At 35.4% G+C, this 25,294-nt stretch overlaps 3 protein-coding genes across 6 annotated transcripts; 2 read left to right on the top strand and 1 right to left on the bottom strand.

The window, feature by feature from the left end:
- Positions 1-5,703: 5,703 nt before the first annotated feature.
- Positions 5,704-18,485, top strand: LOC108994200 (nuclear transport factor 2). Of its 4 annotated transcripts, none has more exons than XM_018969322.2 (9): positions 5,704-5,857; positions 6,799-6,995; positions 9,117-9,420; positions 9,503-9,750; positions 9,833-10,010; positions 10,282-10,403; positions 10,493-10,555; positions 17,723-17,786; positions 17,897-18,485. In XM_018969322.2, exons 2-9 carry the CDS (start codon positions 6,810-6,812, stop codon positions 18,142-18,144), a joined length of 1,413 nt encoding a protein of 470 aa, XP_018824867.1. In that variant the 5' UTR covers positions 5,704-5,857; positions 6,799-6,809; the 3' UTR covers positions 18,145-18,485. The 4 variants fall into 4 exon arrangements, with proteins under 4 accessions (XP_018824867.1, XP_018824868.1, XP_035543298.1 ...); XM_018969323.2 differs by having other exon boundaries at positions 5,705-5,857; positions 6,810-6,995; XM_035687405.1 differs by having other exon boundaries at positions 5,718-5,857; positions 6,810-6,995; positions 10,496-10,555.
- A 437-nt stretch (positions 18,486-18,922) lies between these two features.
- Positions 18,923-19,911, bottom strand: LOC108994202. The gene is made up of 2 exons (XM_018969325.2): positions 19,653-19,911; positions 18,923-19,399 (listed from the first exon to the last, which is right to left on the bottom strand). The coding sequence occupies exons 1-2, from the start codon at positions 19,821-19,823 to the stop codon at positions 19,004-19,006; spliced, it is 567 nt and encodes a 188-aa protein (XP_018824870.1). The 5' UTR covers positions 19,824-19,911; the 3' UTR covers positions 18,923-19,003.
- A 1,487-nt stretch (positions 19,912-21,398) lies between these two features.
- LOC108994224 (mitochondrial import receptor subunit TOM5 homolog) lies at positions 21,399-24,722 on the top strand. The gene is made up of 2 exons (XM_018969355.2): positions 21,399-21,635; positions 24,350-24,722. Exons 1-2 carry the CDS (start codon positions 21,549-21,551, stop codon positions 24,425-24,427), a joined length of 165 nt encoding a protein of 54 aa, XP_018824900.1. The 5' UTR covers positions 21,399-21,548; the 3' UTR covers positions 24,428-24,722.
- The last annotated feature ends 572 nt before the right edge of the window (positions 24,723-25,294 follow it).

Raw genomic sequence — 25,294 nt, 5'->3', positions numbered from 1 at the left:
GTATTGATATACAACCTCTACCACACTTCACATTCCACACTTTTTTAAATTTTTTAAATTTTTAATATTTTTTTTAAATTTTTTTTTGAGTTTATTTTTTTAAAATTATTTCAAATTTTTTATTCATTATTCATATAATAAATATTTAATAAAAAAAAAGATAATAAAAAATAAAAATAATGAAGAGTGTATACTGTTAGGAGGTTGTGAAGATTTTTTGATATTGAAAATGGCTTTATGGAGAAAAATGTTGGCATAGCATTAATTAAAAAAATATATATCATATAAAGTCATCATTTAATATTTAAAAAAAATACAAAATCAGTGACAAAAAAATTACAAAATCAGCAAATCATATTAGAGTAATATTATTATGCTCTTTAATTTATACCACTCATATTGTTTGCTTGATATAGCACCATAACGTGGTATCACGTGACTTATTAAGAAAATTTTAAAAATATATATTTAAAATAAATGACATCTGAAAATATAAAAAAACGAAGACTAAAATTCTAAATTCTTTCTATTTTTTATGTTTGTGTTTTTAATTTTCTTAATTTTTTAATAAGACAAGTGACATAATATTATAATATCACATTAAGAGACAAAATGAGTTATATAAATTAGAAGCTACATAAATTAGAACCAAAAAAATTGAAAAAAACAAAAATAATAATAATAATAAATTATTATAAATTTTTTTAAAAACTTCAATATAAGGACTAGAGGTGTAATCGGTCTGCTTTGGTCCGGTTTTAAACAAAATTTGTGACCTAATCGATATGCACCAGTTTTTCATTTTCAAGAATTGATTCCGCACTGGTTACCTCCTAAACCGGTACTTCTAGTTTTACAGGTTTCGGTCCGATTTTTTTATTTTAATATACAATATACTATATTATATAATAGTATATTATAATATATAATACTATAGTGATAATATATTGTAGTATATTATAGTATATATTATAATTGTATTATAGACTATAGTGATATATTATAATACAAAACTATTTTATATATAATTATATATTATATATAAAAAGTATATACAATATAAAAAATTATAATATATATGAACCGATCTGGTTCAGTCCGATTTGGTTTTAGAAAAAGAAAAACCAGAACCAGACTGATATTGACCGGTTTTAAGAAAAATAAAACCGGTACCAGACCAAATCAAACTCGATACCGGACCAAACTCACTAATTCGGTCACGTCCGGTCTGGTTTAACGGTTCACCAATTTTTTTTACACCCCTAATAAGGACGGGTGGAGGGGAGTCCTTATTTAACAAAATATAAATGTATTTTCTATATAAAAACATAAATACTTTTAAAAACATCGGCTTAAGTGAGGTTTTGTGTTCGATGGGCAATTGGTGGTTTGAAGTCCTCGATGTCACCCTTGGGATTACACGACCATATACAACAGTAACAACTTAGGACTCTTTAGAGATTTCTAAATTATTTTACTATTATTCATAAATAATTCACTACTATTCATAAATTATTTCATTATTATTCGCATATGACCTTAGATACTTTTAGCATCCAAACATAACCTTCAAGTATCCTTTTGGTGGAGTAGGAGTAGGGGTGTTCCAAGCACCCATATCGGGCCCACATACTCTCTACCAGTTATAGGCAGATAGCTTTTTCAGTCCTTACAAGCGAGCAGGTGAATTCTCTCTTTTTATAGAGATGCAGGGGCAATTGATAGGTCAGACTCCTCATCCGCCCATAATTCATTTTCCGTGTATCTTTTATTAATGATATATATTATTTTTAGTATATAAAAGCAGACTCCTACTCATTTCGAATTTTGTTCTCTTCCCTCTCTTCTCTCTTTTTCTTCCTCTCTCTTTTCTTTTCATCTTCTAACTCTTTCCCTATCCCTCTTTTTTCTCGTCGTCTTCCACTATTCCTCCCCTATTTTATTTGTCGTCTCTTCTCCTATTCTTTTTAGTTTTTCCTCTTTTCTCTTCTTTCTGTCTTTTGTTTCTCTTCATTTTTTTCCTTCTTCTTCCTCCTTTTCCTTGGTCTTATTCACTAGCCTCTAATGTGGTGGATTTGCAACCTACTTCCACATTGTGTAGTCTCATATTTGTATTCATTAAGACCCAAGGGGCAACCATGGCTCTTAGGTCTGTATTCTATACCGTGAGTCTCATATTTGTGTTTAGTGAGACCTATGACGTCTTAGAATTCAGTTCCCTCTCTCAAAAGTCAGAAAGGTATCGACCTCACTGTGGTATTGCTGGAGGAGGTGTCGAGATTTGTGTTTTTGCATATTTGTTTGTCTATTTTTGTAATTTTTTGAGAATATGTATAGGTTTCTATATGTGCATATTCAAATATATATGCAATATTTTTCAAATTAATTGAGTTTTAAAAATCTGTATGTGATTTATTGCAAATTATTTGTCTTTGCATTTTTTTTCTTTTTTGTATATTTTTGCAAATCTGTTAAACAAATACGAATTAGTAGGGGCTAAGATAAGGACAAGGTGTGAAAGGGCAACTACCCGCTCGAAGAGGGTGGGTAGAAGGCCTACAAAGTGGGTACACTAGTTTTAAGTATCCCAAAAAGATTACAGAAGGGCCAATTTGGATACCGAGAGTATTCTAGAATATCTCATAATATTTATAAATAGTTTGAGTTAAAATGTTTGAGTGAATTTATGTAAGAGTGTGGTTCCATTGAGATATGCTTGGATATATAAAGTAAATTGAGATAGTTTTAACTTTTTATGAGAATTTAAAAAAATTATAGGTTCCATCAATAATTGGTTTATTAAAATTTGTGTAATAATGGAATGATATGTTTTATTAATAAAACACAACTATTTATTGAAAATTCCCCCAACATATTTAAATGGAAAATTCCCACATTTTTTGTCCCCAAATTTATTTAATGTGAATTGTTTTCAAAATTAGCAATTATCAATTATGAAGAAACCATTCTAATTTAAAATTATTAAATGAGAATTTTAGACATATTATTTAATAAGTACTCAAAATAATTATAAAGGTAAATCAAACTGATATATAAAAAATTAAACTAATTTTCAGGTAAGTATATATAATAGTTAAATCCCCTCAATCTAGTGGATCAAGTTTTGTGCATTCCTCCTCAACATCTGCCTCTAATTCCAAATGTAAATTTTCATCAGCCAGCCTATGAACATTTTGAGTAAGTCAAACTTAATGAATCTATGCATTAACGAATATCCCATGTTAGTAATGAGCATTGATTGTAGCTTCTATATCAAGATATGATAACGAGTAAGATAAATTGCAACAACTATGACAGAAATAAAAGAAAAACTTAACTTTATTGCTCCCTCAACCCCATCCCTTAAAAAACGATTAAGTGCCAAGACATCTCATTGGAGTAGTTCTACATTATGTTCTAAGACAAGATACTAGTTTCTTGTATAATACCACTTATGGTGTCATTAAGACTCCGTTTAGATGTTGACCTGAGTTGAGTTCTTTATAAATAGTAATGAATTAAAATGGTGGAATGAGTTTTGTGGAACCCACTTAAAATGAGTTTAGATGTGTTTGGATGTTAAGATGAGTTTATATATATTTATGAGAAGTTAAAAAAGGTTGTGAGTCTCGAATATAAAGAAATGTTAAGTTTAAAAAAATTATGGATCTCACGTGTAAAGAGATTTTGAGTTGGGATGAATTTGAGAGTTTGAGAGCCCATGGCAACACTGTGGATCTGGTACCCGTACTTACGACGCTGTCGTGAGTTGTGGGTTTATATTTCTCGTGTTGTCATGCACCTAGTTTGGTTGGTTTGATTTGTTGGTTGGCTTAATTTGTGGATGGTTGATTTGATTTATATGATCTGGTTTGTATTTGATCGTTTGATTTGATTTAGAGGAATGACATTTTAGTCAAACTGTTATTTGTAGTAGGGGTATTTTAGTCCAATTCAATTTGTAGTGGGTTTTTTAGTTCAAACTGGAATTTGTAGTAGTCAATAGTCATTTTGGTCTAATATGATAAAGAGAGAGGCATTTTAGTCCAACTTTGAATCAGCAGCAGCAGGAACAATTTGGTCAATCGAGTACAATAAAACCTATGCTATAGGACTCAACCTCACTATTTTATCATAGAGAAGAGATACATGAGATAAAACATAATGGCAAAGAGTCGGGCTACTCTCTCCGCTCTATCGCACTTCACTTTTTGGTTTTTATTTTTTATTTTATTTTTTTTCTATTTTTTAATATATTTAAATATTTAAAAAAATAAAAAAAAATATTTCAACACACTTAAAATCACTAAATAAAAAAAAAAAATTTGACAAACGGTCAAATTGAACAATATAATTGAAAGGGTCTAACAAAATCAGATTGGATGATTATAAAGCAAAGGAAAATTTTTTGTATCTGCCTACACCGGCACACACTCAATGCATTGAGTGTAAAAAAAAAAAAAAAAAAATATGTAAAATGTGTGCCGGGTGTAAGCAAATGCATAGCACATCTCTAAAGAAAATGGGCTTAGAAAACACACAGAACCCATGAGCATTTAATACATACAATACCTCAGTCACATCTCTCTCTCTCTCATTTGGTTGATTAAACCCAAATTAACCTTATCCCTACAATGGTGCTATTATAGAACGAAATACTACAAACCCAGCATTGGCCTAACTCCTAACTTTGACATTTTCTATGAAACATGAAAATTCCATAGCATCCAATCTCTTTAATTCCCGTTTATTAATCATTCTTTTCAATAGATAAACTGTGAACGCAAAGTAGGTATTTTGTGGCTTTTCACAAATAGAAAGGCTTCACCCTAATCTCTATGGTACGGTTTGGATAGTGGGATGAGATGAAATGATTTTAGATAAAAGTTAAAAGTTGAATCAAATATTATTAGAATATTATTTTTTTAATATTATTATTAATTATAATGATAAGATGTGATGAGATGAAACACATTCACTATTTAAACGATATCTAAATGAATCATTATATAAGATTAATAATAATAATAATTTAGCAGTAAAAATGAAATAAAGATAATGAAAAAATATTTGTTGATGTATGAAAGAAAGATTTAGAGCTTGTTTGGGAGGTAAGATAGAAAAAATAGATTTTTTTTTTTAGAATAATTCAATTTATTTTCCTATTTGAGAGTTTAATTAAGAGAAAATAGATTGAGTGGAAGAAGGCCAAGGGAACTCCATTTCCTTAATTTCTCTTATAATCTCAATTTTCATTCCATTCAAATCCTATTAATAGCCATTATATTTTATTAAAGAGTAATTCTACATACAACCGTGAAATGCGTAACTGCCGCGTAATCGCTTTGAAAAAGAGTAGGGTCTACTATTAAAAAATTAATTTTTTTCATGTGGGTCCCATATTTTATTCATTTTTTTCAAAGCGATTACGCGGCGGTTACGCAATTCACGGTTGTAAGTATCTTTTCTCTTTATTAAAATACTAAAACACCCATCACTATCATTTTCATTTCTATATTTTCTTTTCATTCTCTCTCTACTCATAAATCATTCATTTTTTTCGATTTTAAAGGAACACATAATAGTAATATTCATACAAAATAGTAATTTCCATTATTTTTATTATATACTTTAAATCAGATTATTTATTTTTTCATTCATTTCTTTTAAAACATAAAAAAGGAAGAAATTTCCGTCGGTTCCATTTCATTTCTTTCTATTTCATTCCATTCCTCTATAAACTATTATAAACTCACAAACGAAGTGCTTCACTCTCCGCCTCTCTCCGCTGTGCTATTCTACAAGCCAACAGATCTCTCTCCCTCTCCCTCTCTCAGCTCAAATCATACGCACCCAGGTCAGCTGTCTGGTCTTTTTACATCTTCATCTTCTTGATCTACTCTACTATGGGCTTTGACCGATCTGTTTCAATATCTTGTATTTCAGGTCAATTTGGTTTTTGTAATCGTCTCCATTTCTGTTACGGTTTTACTGTTCTGGGTTTTTCATTTCCTTCTTACTTTTTTTTTTTTTAGGAAATTTAATAAAGTTTCCTTTTTTTATTGCACGTGTCTCCCTATGAATTATCATGTCGTAAATTACTCTGTTAGTTTTGATTTCGTGGGTGACTTTCAGTTCCGAGGTATTCTTGTTGGGACTTGATTGCTATATTGTTGTGTTCTGGTTCTCCACTGTAGCTTTTCGTTTGGGACTGGCCGAGTTGGATTTTGGGTCTACCTTGATACTTCTGTACTTGGGTTTTATTATATTCTGGGTTTGCTTTACTAGAAGTATTTTTCAGATTTATGTAACAAGATCTAATAATGCTTTTGGTTGTGGAGTTATTGTAATCGTTATCATAATTATTCTGGATTTTATGTGTATGAACAAACTGCTGTACCACAATCACCACCACCACCACCAAATTTGAAGAGTCTCGACATATAAGTTATAAAGTGAGTATTAGATGTTAATAGGGTTAAAGTTGCCGCTTTCCAGAATAGACTTTTACTCTACACAAAAGGGAAATGTGAAATGGCTTCTTCCCCTCTTGTTTCAACCCATGGTTAAGTGTACTACATCTTGCTATAATGTTCTGATGATTTGATGAATTTCCCAGAGTGCATTTGTTACCAGGTTCCCATTGTTTCATTTTTTGATGGGATGCAGGTGTTGCATCGTTATGCTTGTTTTTCATTTATGTTGAATCAACTATTTTTTTTTACTCGTCTTATGATTTGTTTCCATGTTCTCATTGGTTTTATTGTTTGGTTTCTTACCGATATGTTTCTGTTCAAGATTATCTGCAGATGGCAATGCAGGAAGCAAGTCCCACCCTTGCTCCCAGTGCCCAAGTTGTTGGGAATGCCTTTGTGGAGCAGTACTACCATATTCTTCACCAATCCCCTAACTTGGTGCATAGATTTTATCAGGATACAAGTTTGCTAAGCCGGCCAGATGCTAATGGTAACATGGCAACAGTGACATCCATGCAAGTAAGTCCTTTTTGTATGTACTTGTGATGCATGTTTGTTGGGGTGTATATTATGCAGGGATGTATTCATGATGCAGATCATGCTCTGCATTCTACCAGATTTTCAATTAATTTATATATTTTTTGTGTCATGACTTCTAGTAAAGTAATGCTTTGTTTTCTGGATTCCATCCGAAGCAATTACTTTACTTTACTAGAAGTAATTGCTCCATTTGTCATGACTTCTAGCAATTACTTTACTAGAAGTACATGCGCAAACGGCATCGGATGGAAAGGTTTTCTGAATTCCATTTGAAGTGTCATTGGGTCCAAAGCTGTTGTCTTGAAGCATGCAAACAGAGGGGAGTTTGTAGATGGAAAGACAGTGGGAAGGCCTTCCTCGGTCAAAGGTGCCTCGTACGCCTTGGTGTTGAGGTTATCGGCGGGTAGTCTGGTCGAGAATAGCTCCGCGACGGAAGGAAAAGGTAAGACACTTGTAGGAGACAAATGCTACTGGGTGAAATTGAGAGAAATGGAGGATAAGCACCATGTGGTGCATGGTGGAATGGCTGCATCGGTCGAGTGTTTGAGTGTGGGAGAAGTGGAGGGGATCTTGTGGGCTGTTAAAGCTCAATTGACGGGAGTTATGGAGTATGTGAGAGATCTTATGATTAATGTAGATAAGAGGTTAGACTTGGTCATGAGTTTGGGTGGTGGGTTGAAAACGGACTTGGGGGGTAGGGTTTTTTGAAGGCGGGGCAAACTTACGGCTGATGCCGGTTTGCAGTCTGACTGTCCTCAGTCACCAGTTTCAATTGGGGTTGGTACCTTTTTCTAGGGTTCACTTTCAGTTGAAGATGGGGGTCCTTCCAGGGTTTTGAGTACTTTGGAAGAAGCAGATGAGCTTCTTTCAGAAGATGAAAATGGGGTAACAGAAGGTAGTGCTCTCCTTACCTGTTCTTTGCCTCTTGAGGGAGTAGTAGGGTCTGACAAAGTGGCACAGAAAGGGTCGTCAGGGGCTGGAGCACCTACAAGCAATGTTCTTGTCGATGGAACGACAACACCTATGTCGGAGGTGAAGGAACCTCTAATGGTGACAACAACAATGGACGACAACAATATAGCTATTGAGGAGGTTCAGGATTTGAATGTAGAATACTACAGGGAGGAAATTACGGGTTTATCGTTGGTGCCTTGTGAGGAGGAATGCCTAGGGTCGGGAGAGCAGTTGGGAACAGTGCTTGGGGATAATGTTGTTCCCTTAGTTTCTCTTCCTCCGACAAACAACATAGCAGGTTCACCATCAGATTGGGTTCTACATAAGGTTAACGAAATTCAGCATATTGTGGGTCTTACATACGGAGGATGTGAAGACCAATTTAAAGCACTACTTACTGCGATAGAGGCGGACCACTTGTTTGAAACCAAATCAAGTTTTAAGAAAAGCTAGGAGTTAAAGCGTCTTTCTTGGGCAACCAATTACGACGCTAAGGGAGGTAGCTCAAGTTGAAGGAAGACGAAAGGGAGGGCATTATGAAGACGTCCTTGTATAGGGAGTTTCGGGTGGAGTATTAGTCTTATGGGGGGTGAGGGTTGGGGAGGTGTGTTCTATTCCAATTCGGGCTTGATGTAATTTGGATAGATTTCTAATTTTCATGGGCTTTTTGGGTCATTTGGGGCTAGCTAGTATGGACTAGGTGTTTTCTTGTATACGTCCAATGTACTTGGTTACTCCTATTGATATATATAATATTTTTACTTATCAGAAAAAAAAGATCTCTTTAAGGTTGTGTACTCTATTTCGCTTGTTCAATTAAAGTTCTTACCTATTCATATTAATTTAAATAATTCTGTACACTTTCTAAATTGGAAACACTTACATTTTCCTATATTACCCTCGGCTTTTTACCAAAAGTAAACAAGATTCTTATTGCTATCCTCATTTTTACCAAATAAAGGGAATTAACTAAGATTTCTTTTTACGAATATTCATTTAAAATAGAATGACACATCTAAGCTGAATAAAGGAGTGCTTATTTTCTGTACACAACCCCTTAATGTATTGAATTTAATTGAGATCATTAGATTAGCATGGTTGGTAATGTAGGTTGTTAAAATAATTGCATTGCTTATGTTGGAGCAGGCAATCAATGACAAGATACTGGATTTCAACTATGATGACTATACAGCGGAGATAAAAACTGCAGATGCTCAGGACTCGTATGAAAAAGGGGTGATTGTTTTAGTTACGGGATGTTTGACTGGAAAGGACAATTTGAGGAGGAAATTCACACAAACATTTTTTCTCGCTCCTCAAGACAAAGGCTACTATGTTTTAAATGATGTCTTTAGGTACATTGAGGAAAATGACCTGTTGCAAACCAATTCTGTCGCTGTCCACAGCATAAATGAAAATGTTCCTACAGCTGCCTTGACACCAGAACCAGGTTGGAATAATTCTTCTACAAGTGTTATATTGAGATTTATGTCACTCTGACATTTTGCAATTGCTTGAATATCTGTTTCCAGAGCCTGCTCATGCTCCTGAGGTTCCTGCCGTTGAACCTGCGTCTTCTTTTGAGGAGGAAGATATTATTGATGTGCCTGAAGTTTGTGATCCTTCAGATAATGAGGAAGGATCAGTTGTTGAAGACGAGGTTATTCAATCCCCAGCTCATTCTACTCAGAACGAAATTCTTAAAGAGGTTGATTCCACAGTTGTTGATTCAGCTCCTGCAGCTGAGGAGGATGTCCCAAAGAAGTCTTATGCGTCAATTGTGAGTTCATGTTCATAGTTGTTTAAACCTGTTGGTGTTGACCAAGTGTCTGAATTATGTTAACTTGTGGGGTTTGATGTAGGTTAAGGTAATGAAAGGAACAGTGCCTAATTCAGCCCATGTTTCCATTAGAAAGTTGAGGGTGGAACCCACGTATCCTGATCAGCAGTCACACGGTTCTGCAAAACCTGCTCCTGCACCTGAGGCATCAGCTCCTAATAGTGACAGTGCTCCTGAAAGCAGTGATGTTCCTGAGGAAGGTATCTATTAGTGTTGACACAAATTGATAAGATCATTATCAACTTTCAAAAAATTGTAGGTTGAGATCTAATTGGCTACTTGTTTCAGTATCAAAATGTAATCCATTATTTAATATAAACTTTGATATAAAGAGATTAAATTTGAAGTGCGAAGCCAGTGTGGTGGATCTGGCAGGTCATTTTCTTCATCATCAGAGTTTTCTATCCTATTCTTTTCATGCTGTGTTGCTTTTTTGAAGTCTATAATTATTTTTCCATGTGCTATTTACAGCTGAAGGTCACTCCATATATGTGCGGAACTTACCTTACAATGCAACAGATACACAACTTGAGGAAGAGTTCAAAAAGTTTGGGCCTATCAAGCATGGGGGGATCCAAGTTAGAAGTAACAAGGTCTGGTTTTTTTATTTTTTGCATTTGGCCCCCAGGTGAGTGTGTCCTGATGCAGTGCTTACTAGTAATGAGTTTCTTGTGTACTGCAGCAGGGATTCACTTTTGGCTTTGTCGAATTTGAAACAATCCATTCAATGCATAGTGCGCTTGAGGTACATCCCTTATAGATATCCGAATTGAATGAAATATTTATCATTTATTTATTATTGCATATGTCACCAATTATTATAGTAAGGTTTCGTTTATAGCATGGTTGTATTCAATGTGTTGATTTCAAGTGTTTGCACTTTTGGCTCTTTTTCAATGACACCTCATACAGTTATACACAAAGTATACCAATTTTAAATCTTTATACTATTTTGAGTCCTTGTATAATGATGGTGAGCAATTTATGCTTGAAGATCCCATTACCAAGCTTATCACATGTCCATGCAGTTGTATTTTACTATTTGTTACTTCAAATGGACTTTTCTGGTGGTTGTCAAATTGCAAGGTGTGAGGTTGTAACTTTGTTGCTGTGCTGATGGAATGACTGGAAAACAAACCTAGAAGGAAAGATGAAATTTTTTCTTTAATAGAAGAAATTTAAAATTTGCATGGTGTGAGGTGCGAGGCTTGACGAGTAACAGATCATGTGGAGGTAGTAGGTACTTCAAACTCGAGAACATGTGTTTAAGAGCTGAAGGCTTTGTTCATAGGGTTAGACAATGGGCCTTCCTACCTAAAGTGGGGCCAATTGAAATATGAAGGAAAAAAAATTTGTTGTGAATAGTTTTGAGTCTTGTGGTAGTTCCAATTTTTGTTTGTTAAGAAAGTTGCGGTAAGATATTTTAATGTTTGAGATGGTTTGGTGTAAAGATTTTTTGGATTGGAAGTAGGAAAATTTTGAGAAATTTTTGGTTTTCAAAAATGATCCATGCTAGATGGCCTAGCTTTTAAATTCATTGTGGAGGAGTCCTCAAGTCTTGAGAGGCTGTTTGGGGAGATGGAGGTGTTTAAAGTTGTAAAAGTTTTGAACATTGGAAAGGCACAGGGCTCGGTGGGTTTTCTATGGCTTCCTTTCAAGTATACTGGGATACGAATAAAGAAGCGATTATGTGCGTGTTTCATGAGTTAAAATGCCCATGTTAAACTTGAAAAAGGTTTTAATGCTACCTTCATCACCCTCACACCTAAAAAGTGTGTGTGTGTGTGTGTTGGGGGATGAAAGTATTACAGACCTAATAGCTTGGTGAGCGGGTTTTACAAGTCATCTCTAAATGTCTTGTCAATAAATTGTGCAGGGTGATAGAGAAGATCATTTTGAAAGCCCAGAATGCATGTTTCAGAGCAAGACAAACTGGATTCTGTCCTTATTAGCAAACGAGGGCCTAGATACTAGGCTTAGATCAATAGAGCCTGGGATACTTTTAATACGGGTGTGTGAGTGGATGATCTAATGAGGTCTACAAACCTTATAGGGTTGGATAATGGAAGACCATGAGAAAAGTTTGTGAAGTTTTCTAATTATATTAGACGTGAAGTGGGAGACAGAGCCAGGATTAGATTCTGACATGATGTGTTGTTTGGGGCTAGGGCTCTTAAGGAAGCTTTTTCGGATGTGTAGCGTTGCTCATATTAAGGACTCTTCTATACATGGCTAAAAAAGTTTGGTTCAGACCGTTTCAACTTTTTTTGGTTAGAAACCAAACTGATTTCAGTGTGTTTTTATTGAGACCAAAGAACCAGTTTAATCTAAAGATTCGGAACCAATTCTAATGGTCTCTAGCCGATTGAATACTAATTTTTTTAATTTATTTTTGTGATGGGTTTTTTTTTCTTTCCTTTTTTCTCTCATTCGAAAATATGAGTGCTGAACAGGTATAACTTTTTCATCCTTGGGTATTGTAAAATTGGTAGAAAGATCAGATTTTAAGATATAGAATTCTTTAATTTATTTGGTTGAAGAGAAAAAGATTAGGTGAAAACCGAGTATTTTGCATGAATTTTATGACTATGCACAAAATAGTATCAGTACCATGATCCTGCTGAGCATATGTTTACTTTTTCATCTGTATTCAGTAAAACTGGTAGAAAGATGAAGGGATAAAAAAATATAATTCTTTACTTTACCTGGTTGAAGAGAAAAAAAACTAGTGAAGAACTGAGTACTTTGTATTGAATTTATGACAATGCCCAAAATACTGTCATTACATGACCTGGTAACTTATGGGTACTTAATCGTCTTTGTAAATGAGTAATTTTAGGCCAAAAAAAAAAAAATGAAGACATCGTAAGTTAGATTCAGGACTTGCATTTTATTGAAGCTATTTGGAGTCGTATCATATTTTTATTGAAACTAGTTAGTGAATTCATATTTTAAGCTCATTTTTACGTGATTTGAAATTATTGAGTTCCAATGTATTTTTATCAGTTCTGTTTTATTAACCTTAAAATATCCATTCAAACTTGTCATGAATTGGAATTTGAATCGTTCAGTTCAATGAGTTGGTCCTTGTCCGATTCAAAATCTGATCCCTGTTTTTTTTAGCCTTGCTTCTGTGTCATACCATTTGGAGATATCTTGATCCCCATTAGTGGCTTTATCATAGAAATTCCACACTTTGAGGTAGGACTTTGAAGCCTTTACTGCATTCTTTAATGTGTTATACTCTATTAGTTCAAGACGAGGAGGTGAAGACAAACTACTTTGGGTTCCTTTCAAGAAAGGGATGTTCCATGTTCATCTTTCTATAAGGTTCTTATCCCCCATGTTGGTAATTTATTTCTTGCTTCCTTGGGTTCCTTCCAAGAAAGAGATGTTTCTATGTTCATCTTTCAGTTAGGTCCTTATTCCCCGTGATAGTTCTCCATTTCCTTGTAAGAGTATTAGGTGGATTAAGGAACCTTTAAGAGTTGTATTTTATTTTATTTTTTCCCTTGGGAGAGTCTCTCTAGGAAAGATTCTCACCATGGATATTTCAAGAAAAAGACACGTTATGATTGATTGGTGCTGCATGTGTAAGAGGAGTAAGAGTTTGTTGATCGCCCTTTACTTCCTTACAAGATGTTTAGTGCTTTGGGGATGATTTTTCAGCCAGTGTGGTTTGGCTTGGAATTTTTTCTTGGCAAAATGCCTTATATTATAAGGCTCTAGTAGTTAAGGGTCGAGATACTACCAGCCAAAAAATTATGTGGCTTGTGAAGCACAACAAATCATGCTTAGAAGAATTGTGGTCCTTCCCACAAATTGTAGCAGTGTAGAAAATGGTTCCTACTTGCCTCATATGGCGTATGGAGGGAAATGAAGAGGTTTAAGGGTATGAGAACTTTATGTCGTTATAGAAATTGTGAGAACTACCAAGGGGTTTCTTTGAAAGCTCCAGGGGTTTGAGACAAGATGATCATCTATGACCATTATTATTTGTTTTCGTGATGGAAGCTTTTAGAAAGTGATCCTAGGTATCGCGGAGGGTGGTTTCCCATCTGGATTCTCAACGTTAGAGGCAAATAATGGACCACTCGTTCTATCAATATATCTCATCTCTTATTTCCCGTGGGGCATTTTCCTAATGTGGAGAGTATAGCTTCCATTTTGGGATGCAAGAAATCTTGCTCGCCAATGAATATTTTGGCCTCCCATTGGGTGCTCCATTCAAATTGATATCAATTTGGGATGTTGTGCTAGAATAAATGGAGTAGAAACTGGCTAGTTGGAAGAGGATGTATATCCAAAGTTGGCAGGATCACTTATTATTAAAAGTATCCTCTCCAACTTGCTGACCTACGCCCTATCATTATTTTTGCTTCCCACCAAGGTGCCTCATTGCATGGACCACATTATGTTCCCCTAGTTCAAAAGGAGGATTGGGTATTCGAAACCTGCAGATTTTAAACAAGACTTTGATGGGTGAATGACTATGGAGATACCAACTAGAATGAGGGGCTTTGTGGAGAATTATAATAGATTCAAAGTATGGCAATGCATGGGGAGGATGGTGCTCGAACGAGGTGAGTGGGCTACATGTGGTGACGCTTCGGAAGCGCATAAGAATAGGATGGGATACATATTTTTGCTACACCCGCTTTGAGGTAAGTGATGGGTCTAAAATTAAGTTCAAGCATGACATATGGTGTGGGAAGAGGGCACTCAAGGAAGCTTATCCAGATTCTATGGTATAGCAAGAATGAAGGAAACTTCAATTTTGGACCTCTTTGATTTGTCCATGGCACTCCCTAATGGAATGTGACATTTTTTAGAGCTGCCCAAGATTGGGAAGTTGGTGTTCTCTCGAAGTTTTATGAGCTTCTTGGCACCCACCCCTCTAAGAAAGGGAAGTTCACCGTTCACTCCTACCAAACCATGAATATGCATAATGCAAGTCCAATGGAAGAGTGTTTGGAAGATAGACTCCCCTAAGGCAACATTATTTGTATCGACAACTTCCTTGGGGAAGATCCTCACAACTTAAGGAAATACTGAAACATTGTCATGGATTGGTGTTGTTTGTGCAAAAAGTGTGGGGAGTCCGTTGATCATCTAATAATTCATTGTGATATTGCCATGATCTTGTGGAGTGAATTCTTTGCAACGGTTTAACTTGGGTGATGCAAAGAAGGGTGATCGACCTAGCTTCTTGGAGAGGCCTTCAAGGCAATTCACATATTGCAGCAATTGGAAGATGGTTCCGATTTGCCTATGATTGTTTTTCTTTTAATAAGTAATAATATTATATATATATATATATATATATATCGATGGAAGAGATTGTATTTGTCGAAAGGTGGCCGGGTTACTCTCATTAAGAGTACCCTTTCTAACTTACCTACGTACTTTCTATCTTTGTTTCAATTGCCTGTCAGTATAGCGGCTCGGATTGAGAAACTGTATCGTGATTTCCTATGGAGTAGGATAGGGGATGAATTCAAATTTCATTTAGTTAGCTGGGACAAGGTGTGTAGACCAATCTCGTCAGGTGGGTTGGGCATAAAGAATTTGAGAACATTCAATCGGGCTTTGCTTGGGAAGTGGTTATGGCGGTATAATTTGAAAATCGGAGCTCTATGGAAACTGGTGATTGATTATAAACATGGAAGCTTATGGGGGGGCTGGTGCACAAGAGGTAAATGAGGCAAGTGGAGTGGGGATATGGAAACACATTAGGCGCGGGGGGGGGGACTTTATTACTCATTCTAAAATGGTGTTGGGGAGGGGATCCTGTATTAAGTTTTGGGAGGACATTTGGTGTGGGAGTGAGGCCCTAAAGGATGCATTTCCAGCTGTTTTCTGTGTGGTTCGCAACCAGGAAGCATCCATTGAGGACCTCATGATTATATCAGGGGATCATGTGCAGTGGAACGTGACATTTAGTAGAGTGGCACAAGATTGGGAAGTAGACATTTTTGAAGCCTTTTTCAGCCTCATATATTCTATGAAGCCGAATAGACAGCAAGCTGACAGCTTATGGTGGAACCCGACGGGTAAGGGCATCTTCTCAGTTAGATCCTTCTATAAGTCCCTTTTCCACACCACAACCATTCAGTTCCCATGGAAGAGACTTTGGAGAAATAAGGCGCCTTCAAAAGCGGTTTTCTTTACATGGACAATAGCATGGGAGAAGATTCTGACCACTGACAACCTGATGAAGCGACGGTTAGTTATACTAGACTGGTGTTGCTTGTGTAAGAGATCAGGTGAGACAGTGGAACATCTATTGTTACATTGCGAGATAACGAGAGCCTTGTGGGTGGAAGTTTTCAGTCAAGTAGAGTTACCCTTCGTGATGCTAGAAACTGTGGTTGATCTGTTGGCCAGTTGGACACTTCCGAGAGGAGTTCAACAAATTAAGGAGGTGTGGAAAATGATCCCGATCTGTATCATGTGGTGTATTTGGCAAGAGCGCAATGATTGGACTTTTGAAAACAAGGAGCGGTCGCCAGGGGAACTTAGAGCTTTACTTTTCCGTACTTTAATGTTATGGGCCATTGCTATAGATTTTAATGACCTGAATGTACATGACTTTTTAGCTTCCCTTTCATTGACCTAGATAGGTTTTATCTCCTGTATCCATCTTGTGTACTTGGGTTTTTGCCTATCTCTATTTATAATATTATTGATTACTTATCAAAAAGAAAAAAAAAATAGCCAAGTACATTGGATGTATACAAGACTGATTTGCCTATGATTGTGTCTTTGGAGAGAGGGGAATGAGAAAAGCTTTGAAGATAGTGAGCGGTCAATGGATGCGCTTAGAACTCTTTTTTAACACTTTGTTCTGTTGGTCGATTGTACTTGATTTTAATGGCTTGAACATTTATGAATTTCTTGCATCACTTGAGCATCATGCATAGGCAATGCTCTTGTACATGTCCCATGTACTTGGGCTCTTGCCTATTCATATGATTAATAAAGTTGAGGACCATGAATGGACAATGATGGAGCTCAGGGCTTTCTTTTTCAATACCCTCCTTTGGACAGCTTCTATAGACTATCTTGTATCTTTTTCTCTCTCTAAAATAGGCATCTCTCTTATATATCTTGTGCATTTGGAAGGTGCCTGTTAATGAAATTTTTGTTACTTGCAAAAAAGAAGAAATTTAATCGAAGTTGTTGTAAAGACTCACCCACACCCATAAAACATTGACTCTTTGGGTAGGTTTCTTCGACATTAATATTTTCAATAGAAAGGATGTGCTAAAATAATTGCTAATTTTTTATGTTTTGGCTGAAACATAAAAAGCGTCCTAAAAGCATTTTTTGTTGTTTTGAATCCCACTGAAAATCATTAACACAACTGATAACCCATAATCCCAGAAACTCCACTCAACTAGTTATTATAAGTCCTAGCTAGCGTAAAGCTTAAGACATTTTTTGCCTGTTTTACCTTTTTGTTTTCCATTTACTAGGGAAAATGAAAATATGTTTCCTTTTACTAAGTTGGTGGAGATTTCAATGAGCTGCAACTCTCCATTCTCTTAAAAGAACACGGTGAAGATGGTGCTGGGAGTTCTAACCCTCACGGTGCACATGTAACATTCAATAAAAAATGGTGGATTCTTAATCTTGAGTTCCTGTCTTGTTTAGGAATGGGCTGATGACGTTGCGTCTTGTGAAACATATGTGGATACTCACTTTCATCACTGACTCATTGTCAAGAAAGCACCTGAACGCTGTTTTTATTTTTGTAAAATTTATATAAATTTTGAGGGCTTAAGAGGAAGTGGGTAATTTTGGTGCTGGTATTTCCACTTATGCTGATGGTGTACCATTGCATGCTATTTTTCTGGTGTTTAAATCAATTTGCATATTTGACATAGATCTTTTGAAAAATAAAATGCAGGCTTCACCTATCACAATTGGGGATCGTCAGGCTGTTGTTGAGGAAAAGAGAACTACCACCCGAGGTAAGTTCCTAGTTTTATTGTTCTTGTGCAGCTTCAAGCCAACTTGTTTGACGGTACAAGGACATGCATAAATATTTCACGGAAACTGAGGACACTGTTATTTTTTACAGTTGCAAGCAGTGGGAGAGGGAGGTATTCTTCGGGACGAGGTGGATTTCGGAGTGACAGTTTCAAGAACCGTGTGAATTTTGGTGGTGGCCGAGGTTATGGCAGGAATGAATTCAGAAACCAGGGTGAGTTTTCAGGCCGACCGAGGGGTTCAATTGGTCGCAATGGAGAGGGTCATCAGCGGGCTAATCAGAATGGCAGTGGAAGGGGTGGGCGTCAAGGTGGCGTGAACCGTAATGCTGCTACTTGAACATTGAAGAAAGTGGTTGATAGATGATTTTTTGACAGTTACAATGAGGGGTTCTATAGCTCTAGATATTCAGGTTTTCAATTTCCCAATCCCAAATGTTAATGAAAGCATTATATTATGATTTTTCTTTCTTCCACTATTCCATAAAAGCTTACTTGACATGAAAAAGGCATTTCGGTGTGGTTATGTATCCTATCATAAAGCATGTTTGTTTTGTAACTTTAAATCTCTGTATCCGACCCTTCACATGCAGAAAACTTTGCATCGGCGGCTGATTTCAAGCTGCTCAAGTTGATGTAAAAATTTTGGGTACAATAAAATTGGGATTTTTATTGAAGTTACGTTTGCGGTAGCTTTGACTGTCTTCTTGTTTTACTCTTCGGCTAATGCGTGGTGGAACTATTCCAGCTGCCTAAGTTGATGCTATTTTGTGGTTTCAAAAAGGAATGTAAAGTCATCAAATTGCAGAGATGTCATGATAGAAAAATTTTTCTCATCAGTTACTATTCACCATCTCACATTCTATGAAAAATATTTTCAAAAATATCCCTATATCCTATGAAAAAGTTATATTTATGGAATGTGAGAGTGAATAGTAGTTGATACATAGCATTTCTTGTTATGATATATGGCTTTTCTTAGCATTGCTAAGACGCTGCTCCTTCCCTTACCCTCTTCCCTTTCAGCTCAGAAAATATGTCCGGAAATTCAAAAGTTAAATTGATAACATTATTTTTCCGACAAGTTGCGGCAGGACCTTGGATATGGAGTCACTATGGAGGTAAATCAATGCTGCTAAATGGAAAGAGTTTGATTGAAAGCCATAAAGGGCATTGACACATGGTTGGAACTGCCATATTCAGTTTGATTTCTGCAAGTTGGATACAAAATTTGATGTGGCAAGAGCCGCAGATCCACCAAGTATTGAGAGTAAAGCAACCACAACTTGCAATGCTATCTGCCAGGGATAGTCCTCGGGGACAAGGTAAACACACGAGGGACCTGAAAGCAGCAGAACTAAGCTGAGGCTCAACAAAGCCCCCGGGGTTCCCGGATCTGTTGCTGCAGAAAGGACTCCTATTTCCTCTGCCTTGGAGAGAAGTCCCAGTTTCTCTATAGTCGACAAAGAGAGCCCCAACTTTTCTGCTGCCGATAGCAGGCCAGCTTTCTCTGCTTTAGTTAGTAGTTTCAGCTGCTCCACTCTTGTCAGTAGCTTTATCGGCGATGAAGTCGTTAAGGAGCTGCTCCGAGGGCCCTGCTCTCCAAGAGAGAAAACAGCTGAATTCTCCATTATCATATAAAATCTGATAAGGAGTAGTCATTTGACAACATAATCTATAAAATTGGTAACAATTGAACAACTATATATCCATCATTAACATATGGAGAGCTATGCACTTCTGTCAATTTTCAGGAAGATAGCTGCAAATTCGGGACCCATGAAAGATGTCTCTTTCAAACATGCTTAGCCAAGCAGAAAATTGTAAACTTGGGGGGGAAGCACTGACCTTTCTAGAGCTAACAGTTTTGGTAGCAGATGGCAGAGGTTTCTGGGCAGCCATGGATCGAATGAAAAGGGGTGTAAAAGCAGCAGAGTTGTGTGTTCTTGCGTTCTTTCTCTTTGTACAATTGTTAATAGCTGGGACTGCCCTGCTGCTGCTGCTGCTACATATTGTCATGGCTTCCACTTTCTTCCTTCGTGTGGAACTTCAAAGCTGGTGGTGATGAGTGATGGGTGATGGGGTCTGGGTTTACTCTCTGAATGAATGAATGATAGACAAAGAAAGTCATGGATTGGCTTTGGGGTTGCAATGTCCACGTGGCAGTGCGTGAATGGGTACTGATATTGCTCTGCCCCACACTCATCATTACTTTGGAAGGAGACTATTATTTTTCTTAGATTTGTGTTTGGAAAAAATCTAAGTGTTTTTCACTAAACTTTGGCAACCTATATAAAATGAAATGTTTTATTAAAAGTTAAATAAAATATTATTATAATATAATTTTATTTTAATATTTAAAAAAAATTAAATTATTTTATTACATTTTGGGTAAAAATTTAAAAAATTTATATAATTATACAAAATGAAATAAAATAGTTTTAAACTAACCCTAAGGTTTGACAAAGATTTTTTTGTCCATCCAGTTTTTATTTTTATTTTTTTTTAATTTAACTGCTGGAATGAAAATGCTGATGTAATAATTATTTTTTTAAATAGAAAATAAACAAAAAACTAACATCCTAAACTTAAACAATTCCACCAAAATTGAAAAAAAAATTACTTGCAGTTATGAGAAATAATTAAAAATTAAATAAACTGAAAACTTCAATAAGCGATGATACACATATAATCTTATACTCTTTATTTAGAATAAAGTTGTGCAGTCAAATAAAATAAGTACCTAATAATATAAAATTAAAAAAAAAAAGCTTCCAAAATTAAAACTAAGAAGTATAAGATACGGAAAGTAAAAGATAAAAAACTAAAAACACACAGTATCAGCCTTGAGAAAGTATTTATTTTAAATTATTTTATTGAAGTATTTTCTACTTTTTTGTTTTCTTACTCTATTTTTCGCAATCTTTTGAATTTGTATTTTTCTGAATTTAGTCTATTTCTTTTTAGTTTTAGGTTATTAAGTTTTTATTTTGTTTGTAGTTATTTAGGTTTTATTTAATGATTTTTTTTTTTAAAATTTAACCTTATTTTCATCTTTTTATAAATTTAGGTTATCAAGTATTCTATTTATCTTTTAGTTTTTTTTATAAAAAGAAAAATTATAAGTATTCTTCGTTATTCATTTGATTTTGCTGATTTTAGTTATATTAGTTTTATATTTCGATTTTCCGTATTTTCTAACATTTTTAAAATTTATTTATTTTTTAATTTATATTTCTCTTTAAACCAGTTTGGAAAATAATTCACTCCTAAACAGTACACACCATTATTGTATTTTTCCCAAAGAAAAAAATATACAAATAGTTCCCAAAGTACCGTTTAGAATACGTATATTTTGGCGTACAGTTCCTTAATTTCACATTTCCAACGTCATAAGGCTTTGTTTGTTTTTAAAGATGAAATGAGATGAAATGAGATTAAAGTTAAAAAATTAAATAAAATATTATTAAAATATATTTTTTAATATTATTTTTATTTTAAAATTTAAAAAAGTTAACTTGTTTATTTTATTTTATATTAAAAATTAAAAAAATTATAATGATAAAAGGAGATGAGATGAGATGAGATGTTTTTACAAAACAAAGGAAGCAAGCAGAAAAGAGAAATCCCTCTCGCTCTTTTCATCTCGCGTTGTAAAGGCATAAACCCTCGCGCTCTCTCTCTCTCTCTCTCTCTCTCTCTCTCGTCTAAAACTCAGAACGCAAAAACCCTAACCTAAACTCGATGGCGGACTCTGTAGTTTCGGTTGAGAAGCTGAAAGCTTTCGTGCATTCTCAGTACTATGATGAGGAGAAGTGGGCCCTCAACTCGGTACTTCTCTCCGAAATTTCTACTCCTCTTCCGACTTGATGTATTATATGTTTTTGGTATCTTGGATTCTTTTAGTAATCATGAACCAGAGTGAAATAGTATTATATTTCTGATGATTGGCATGCCATTTTTTAAGTTTTTCTCTTGATGTTGATGTAAGCTCTTTTTTTTTTTTTGTAAAAGATTTGTGCTATTATTTTCCTATTATTTTTTTTATGTTTCTCTCCGAAGTTAGGTGACAGCAACCAACAAATTCAAAATTTTGTGCTGTAAAGAGTTGTTTTACCAGGCCTGGTTCAAGAAAGTGAAAGCAATTAGTTTACTTTGATTTTATACATCCATTCTATAGTTTTTTGTTTGGGTCTTACGTTCAATTAGTTTTAGTGGAAATTCTTCTTGAATATAAGTTAATATGACTTATAAAAAAAAAAAGACTTTAGACGCTAAACGTTTTCCTCAAAAGCTAATTGAATAGTACTCCCTTCTTCAAGCCAAACTTGATGCCCTTTTTTTGTAAAACTATTTCTGGAATTCTTCCCTGTTAAAATAAACAGAGTCTACGGACTGTTTGGTCACATATTTCCTTATCATAGCAATGTAGAGCAATGCTGGAGTTTTTATCTTTCAAGAGCCGTTTGACTATGAATTTCTGGTTGTATTCTTTTTATTTCTCTGTAGACTTGGCTATTTTCCTTATTTTCATCCTTTGTCACAGTGATCTGTGTTTATGGAGTAACACAAAGAAGTGAGAGGACAGACTAGCTAGTGAGTTGTCTAATAGTTTGAGTTCATGCCCAGGACAAGTCTCAATGACTTGTTGAAAATTTAGGATTATCTTTTAAGAGTGGCATTTTGACAATGGAAGTAATTATGACATAATGAAGAAGCAATAAAATATGACATTATAAGGATTGTAGGTCGGCTGTGTGGTGTGTGTTGTAGTTTGTGGCAGCTTGACCTTTGTTGACCTAACAAATTATTATCTTTTACAAGGTTGCCATCATTTCCATAAAACCTTAGATCTTTTTAGTTAGATGTTTCAACTAGTTCACTCATTCAATCTTCAGTTGGTTCCGCATTCCTGCACATTGTCCAGTGATGTGGTGAAAACTTTGCTTTCTTAAGAACCTAGGTTTGTTCCAGGCCTTCAACGAAGCATAATGAAGTTCGGTTTCATGTTTATGAGATGAAGTGCATGCAGAAGCGGGGATAAGTGATGCAACTGACAAGTAATAGTAATGCTTCTTAAACACTATGGCAGGGAGGATGGACGCAGGGATCTTTGAGAAATTTTAGTGAGTTTAGAGTAGATAATTTGCTCAAATGTTGGAAATTTGTTACGGGAAACTTCTCTGGAAACTAATAGTTCTAAAAGTTACTCATTCTAGAGGCATGCTCATGTGCCTACATGGGAGAAAACTAGTGTTGGACTTGGGAGAACTGGTGGAAACTGAAGAGTCGGGGAGCTAGAGGGGCCTTTTACATAATGATGTTTAGATGGGATTTTACCACTACAAAATAAAATAATATAGAATAGTATTGATGGGAGCAGAAATTTGCCACCTAATACCTGCCGACGCCATAGTTAGACATGGACTGGACTGTTTGATCTAAGAAATGGGGGATGGATGCAAATTTTTTATTTTTTATTTTATAACCAGAATGGGGAGATGTGCATTGAAAGAAATCTGTTGATTTGGTTTGCCAATGGTGTTTGTGTTTTTTTTTTTTTTTTTTTTGGGGGGGGGGGTGGGGAGCTGAAAACGTGATGAAATCAATTTATAGGGAAAGAAGAGAGATTAAGTGAAGAGGCTGGAGTGATGATGATGAGGGCGAATGAATAGTCAATGTTGTGGGATTTTGTAGTAGTGGACCAAAAAAAAAAAAAAAAGAACCCCAACAAATGGTTGTGATGGTGTTATGTGTGTGTATTTTCATGGATCGGGAGATTTTCATTCCCTGTACTTATAAAAAAAAAAAATTATTCCCTGTGGTTCATCCTTTCTAGTATTTTTTTTCCTGTAGTGCAGAAAGGGGAAGAAAGAATGTGGGTTTCCCTTTTTCTCCTACCCATATTGAATAGAACACGCTGAGCTACCTTCTTAATGTAAAACCTGCTTTATTTAAGTCAGGAAAATTGAAACCACATGCCATAGGTCGAATCTGTAGTCTTTTTGACAGGAGAAGTTGACAATTGGATCCAATTTTCCATTATATATATGTATGATAGATGTTACATCTAGCCCAAAAACAAGAGGTAGACTCAAATCTTCATTTTTGTTGAAAACATCCCCCAAGTCCGGTGTTTATTCAAAGTGCACTTCTGAGATGACATGGCACTCTGCCCTAAAAGGGAGTGAGGATGGTTGCCCATCGCACGGCTTACTAATTCTGCCTGGGGTGGGGTTACCTATTATTCATCGGCAGTATGCTGATTTTCCCCCCCCAATAGGAATGGTAATGGTATATCATTACCCCTTTGTGGAAATGGTTTTCCTTCCATTCGTGAATGGGCAGGAGTTTCACGATTTGCATGCCCTGAATTTGGGAATTAATCCCACTGCCATTTCCCTGCAAATTAAAAATGCCTGTAATACTTGTTTTGTTTAGCAAAGTATCATTTTATGCGCATATGTTGAACACATTGGCTATCTACTTTATAAGATACTGTTTAATAATGAAGAATCGTTTTCCCTTATTCTTCATCTCTGCAGAAATTGCTGCGTGCTGTTGGGCTTTTTGCAGGATCAATTTTCCTGATGCGGAACTATGGTGATCTTATGGCAATATGAGGGCGGATGTAGGGCTGATAGCAAGCTCATATTTTCTGATGAACCAAGTTGTTGGCGGTTCTTTTATTAGTACGTAATACTTTTGGACTGGAGAGTCGTTGTTTCAATTGAACAATAATAAGCTTTCCTGTTTTCAGTTATGCCGATGATCAGTTGTTCTGTCAGTGTAGTTTAGAGATTAATTTGTTTGGCTTGAAAATGATAACATGAGTGAAACTGATCACACTGGTGGATACACAAATGTGCTAAAGATGATCACAATATTTGCTAGTTCCATATAGATTACTTTCCATAATCGCGTTGAGCTTTGTGGAATGTCACTTGGAGAAATATTGAACTTTTACACCCATAACTGTAAACTGCGTCTGTCCAGGTGAGAATCATGACTGGCTTTGCCAAGTTAAATTTCCACTTCCTTTGCTCATATATTAGGCCATGTCAACCATTTTTATCTTTAGGGGTGGGCACCCGGCCACATACTTGGAGTCAAAATCCAAGATTCCTACTACAACTCCAATTGCGACTTTGCCGGATGTTGAATTTGGACTAGACACATAAGATCCCATTTGGATATTTAGATGAGTTTAGTTCTTTATGAATAATAGTGAGTTGAGATGATATAATGAGTTTTGTATAGTTCACTTAAGATGAGTTTAGATGTGTTTGGATGTTAAGATGAGTTTATATGTATTTATAAAAAACTGAAAAATGTTGGGAATATTGCGGGTAAAAAGGTGTTGAGTTGAAAAATATTGTGAGTCTCATATGTAAAGAGGTTTTGAGTTGAGATGAGTTTAGTGATTTAAGAATTGTGTGTTTGGATGTTAGATTCAACTTAAAATTAAATTGAATTAAGTTGATTTCAGT

Source organism: Juglans regia, chromosome 2 (assembly GCF_001411555.2).
Source record: "Juglans regia cultivar Chandler chromosome 2, Walnut 2.0, whole genome shotgun sequence".
Classification (NCBI taxonomy): Eukaryota; Viridiplantae; Streptophyta; class Magnoliopsida; order Fagales; family Juglandaceae; genus Juglans; species Juglans regia.
This window is presented reverse-complemented; position numbering and strand designations above follow the sequence as displayed.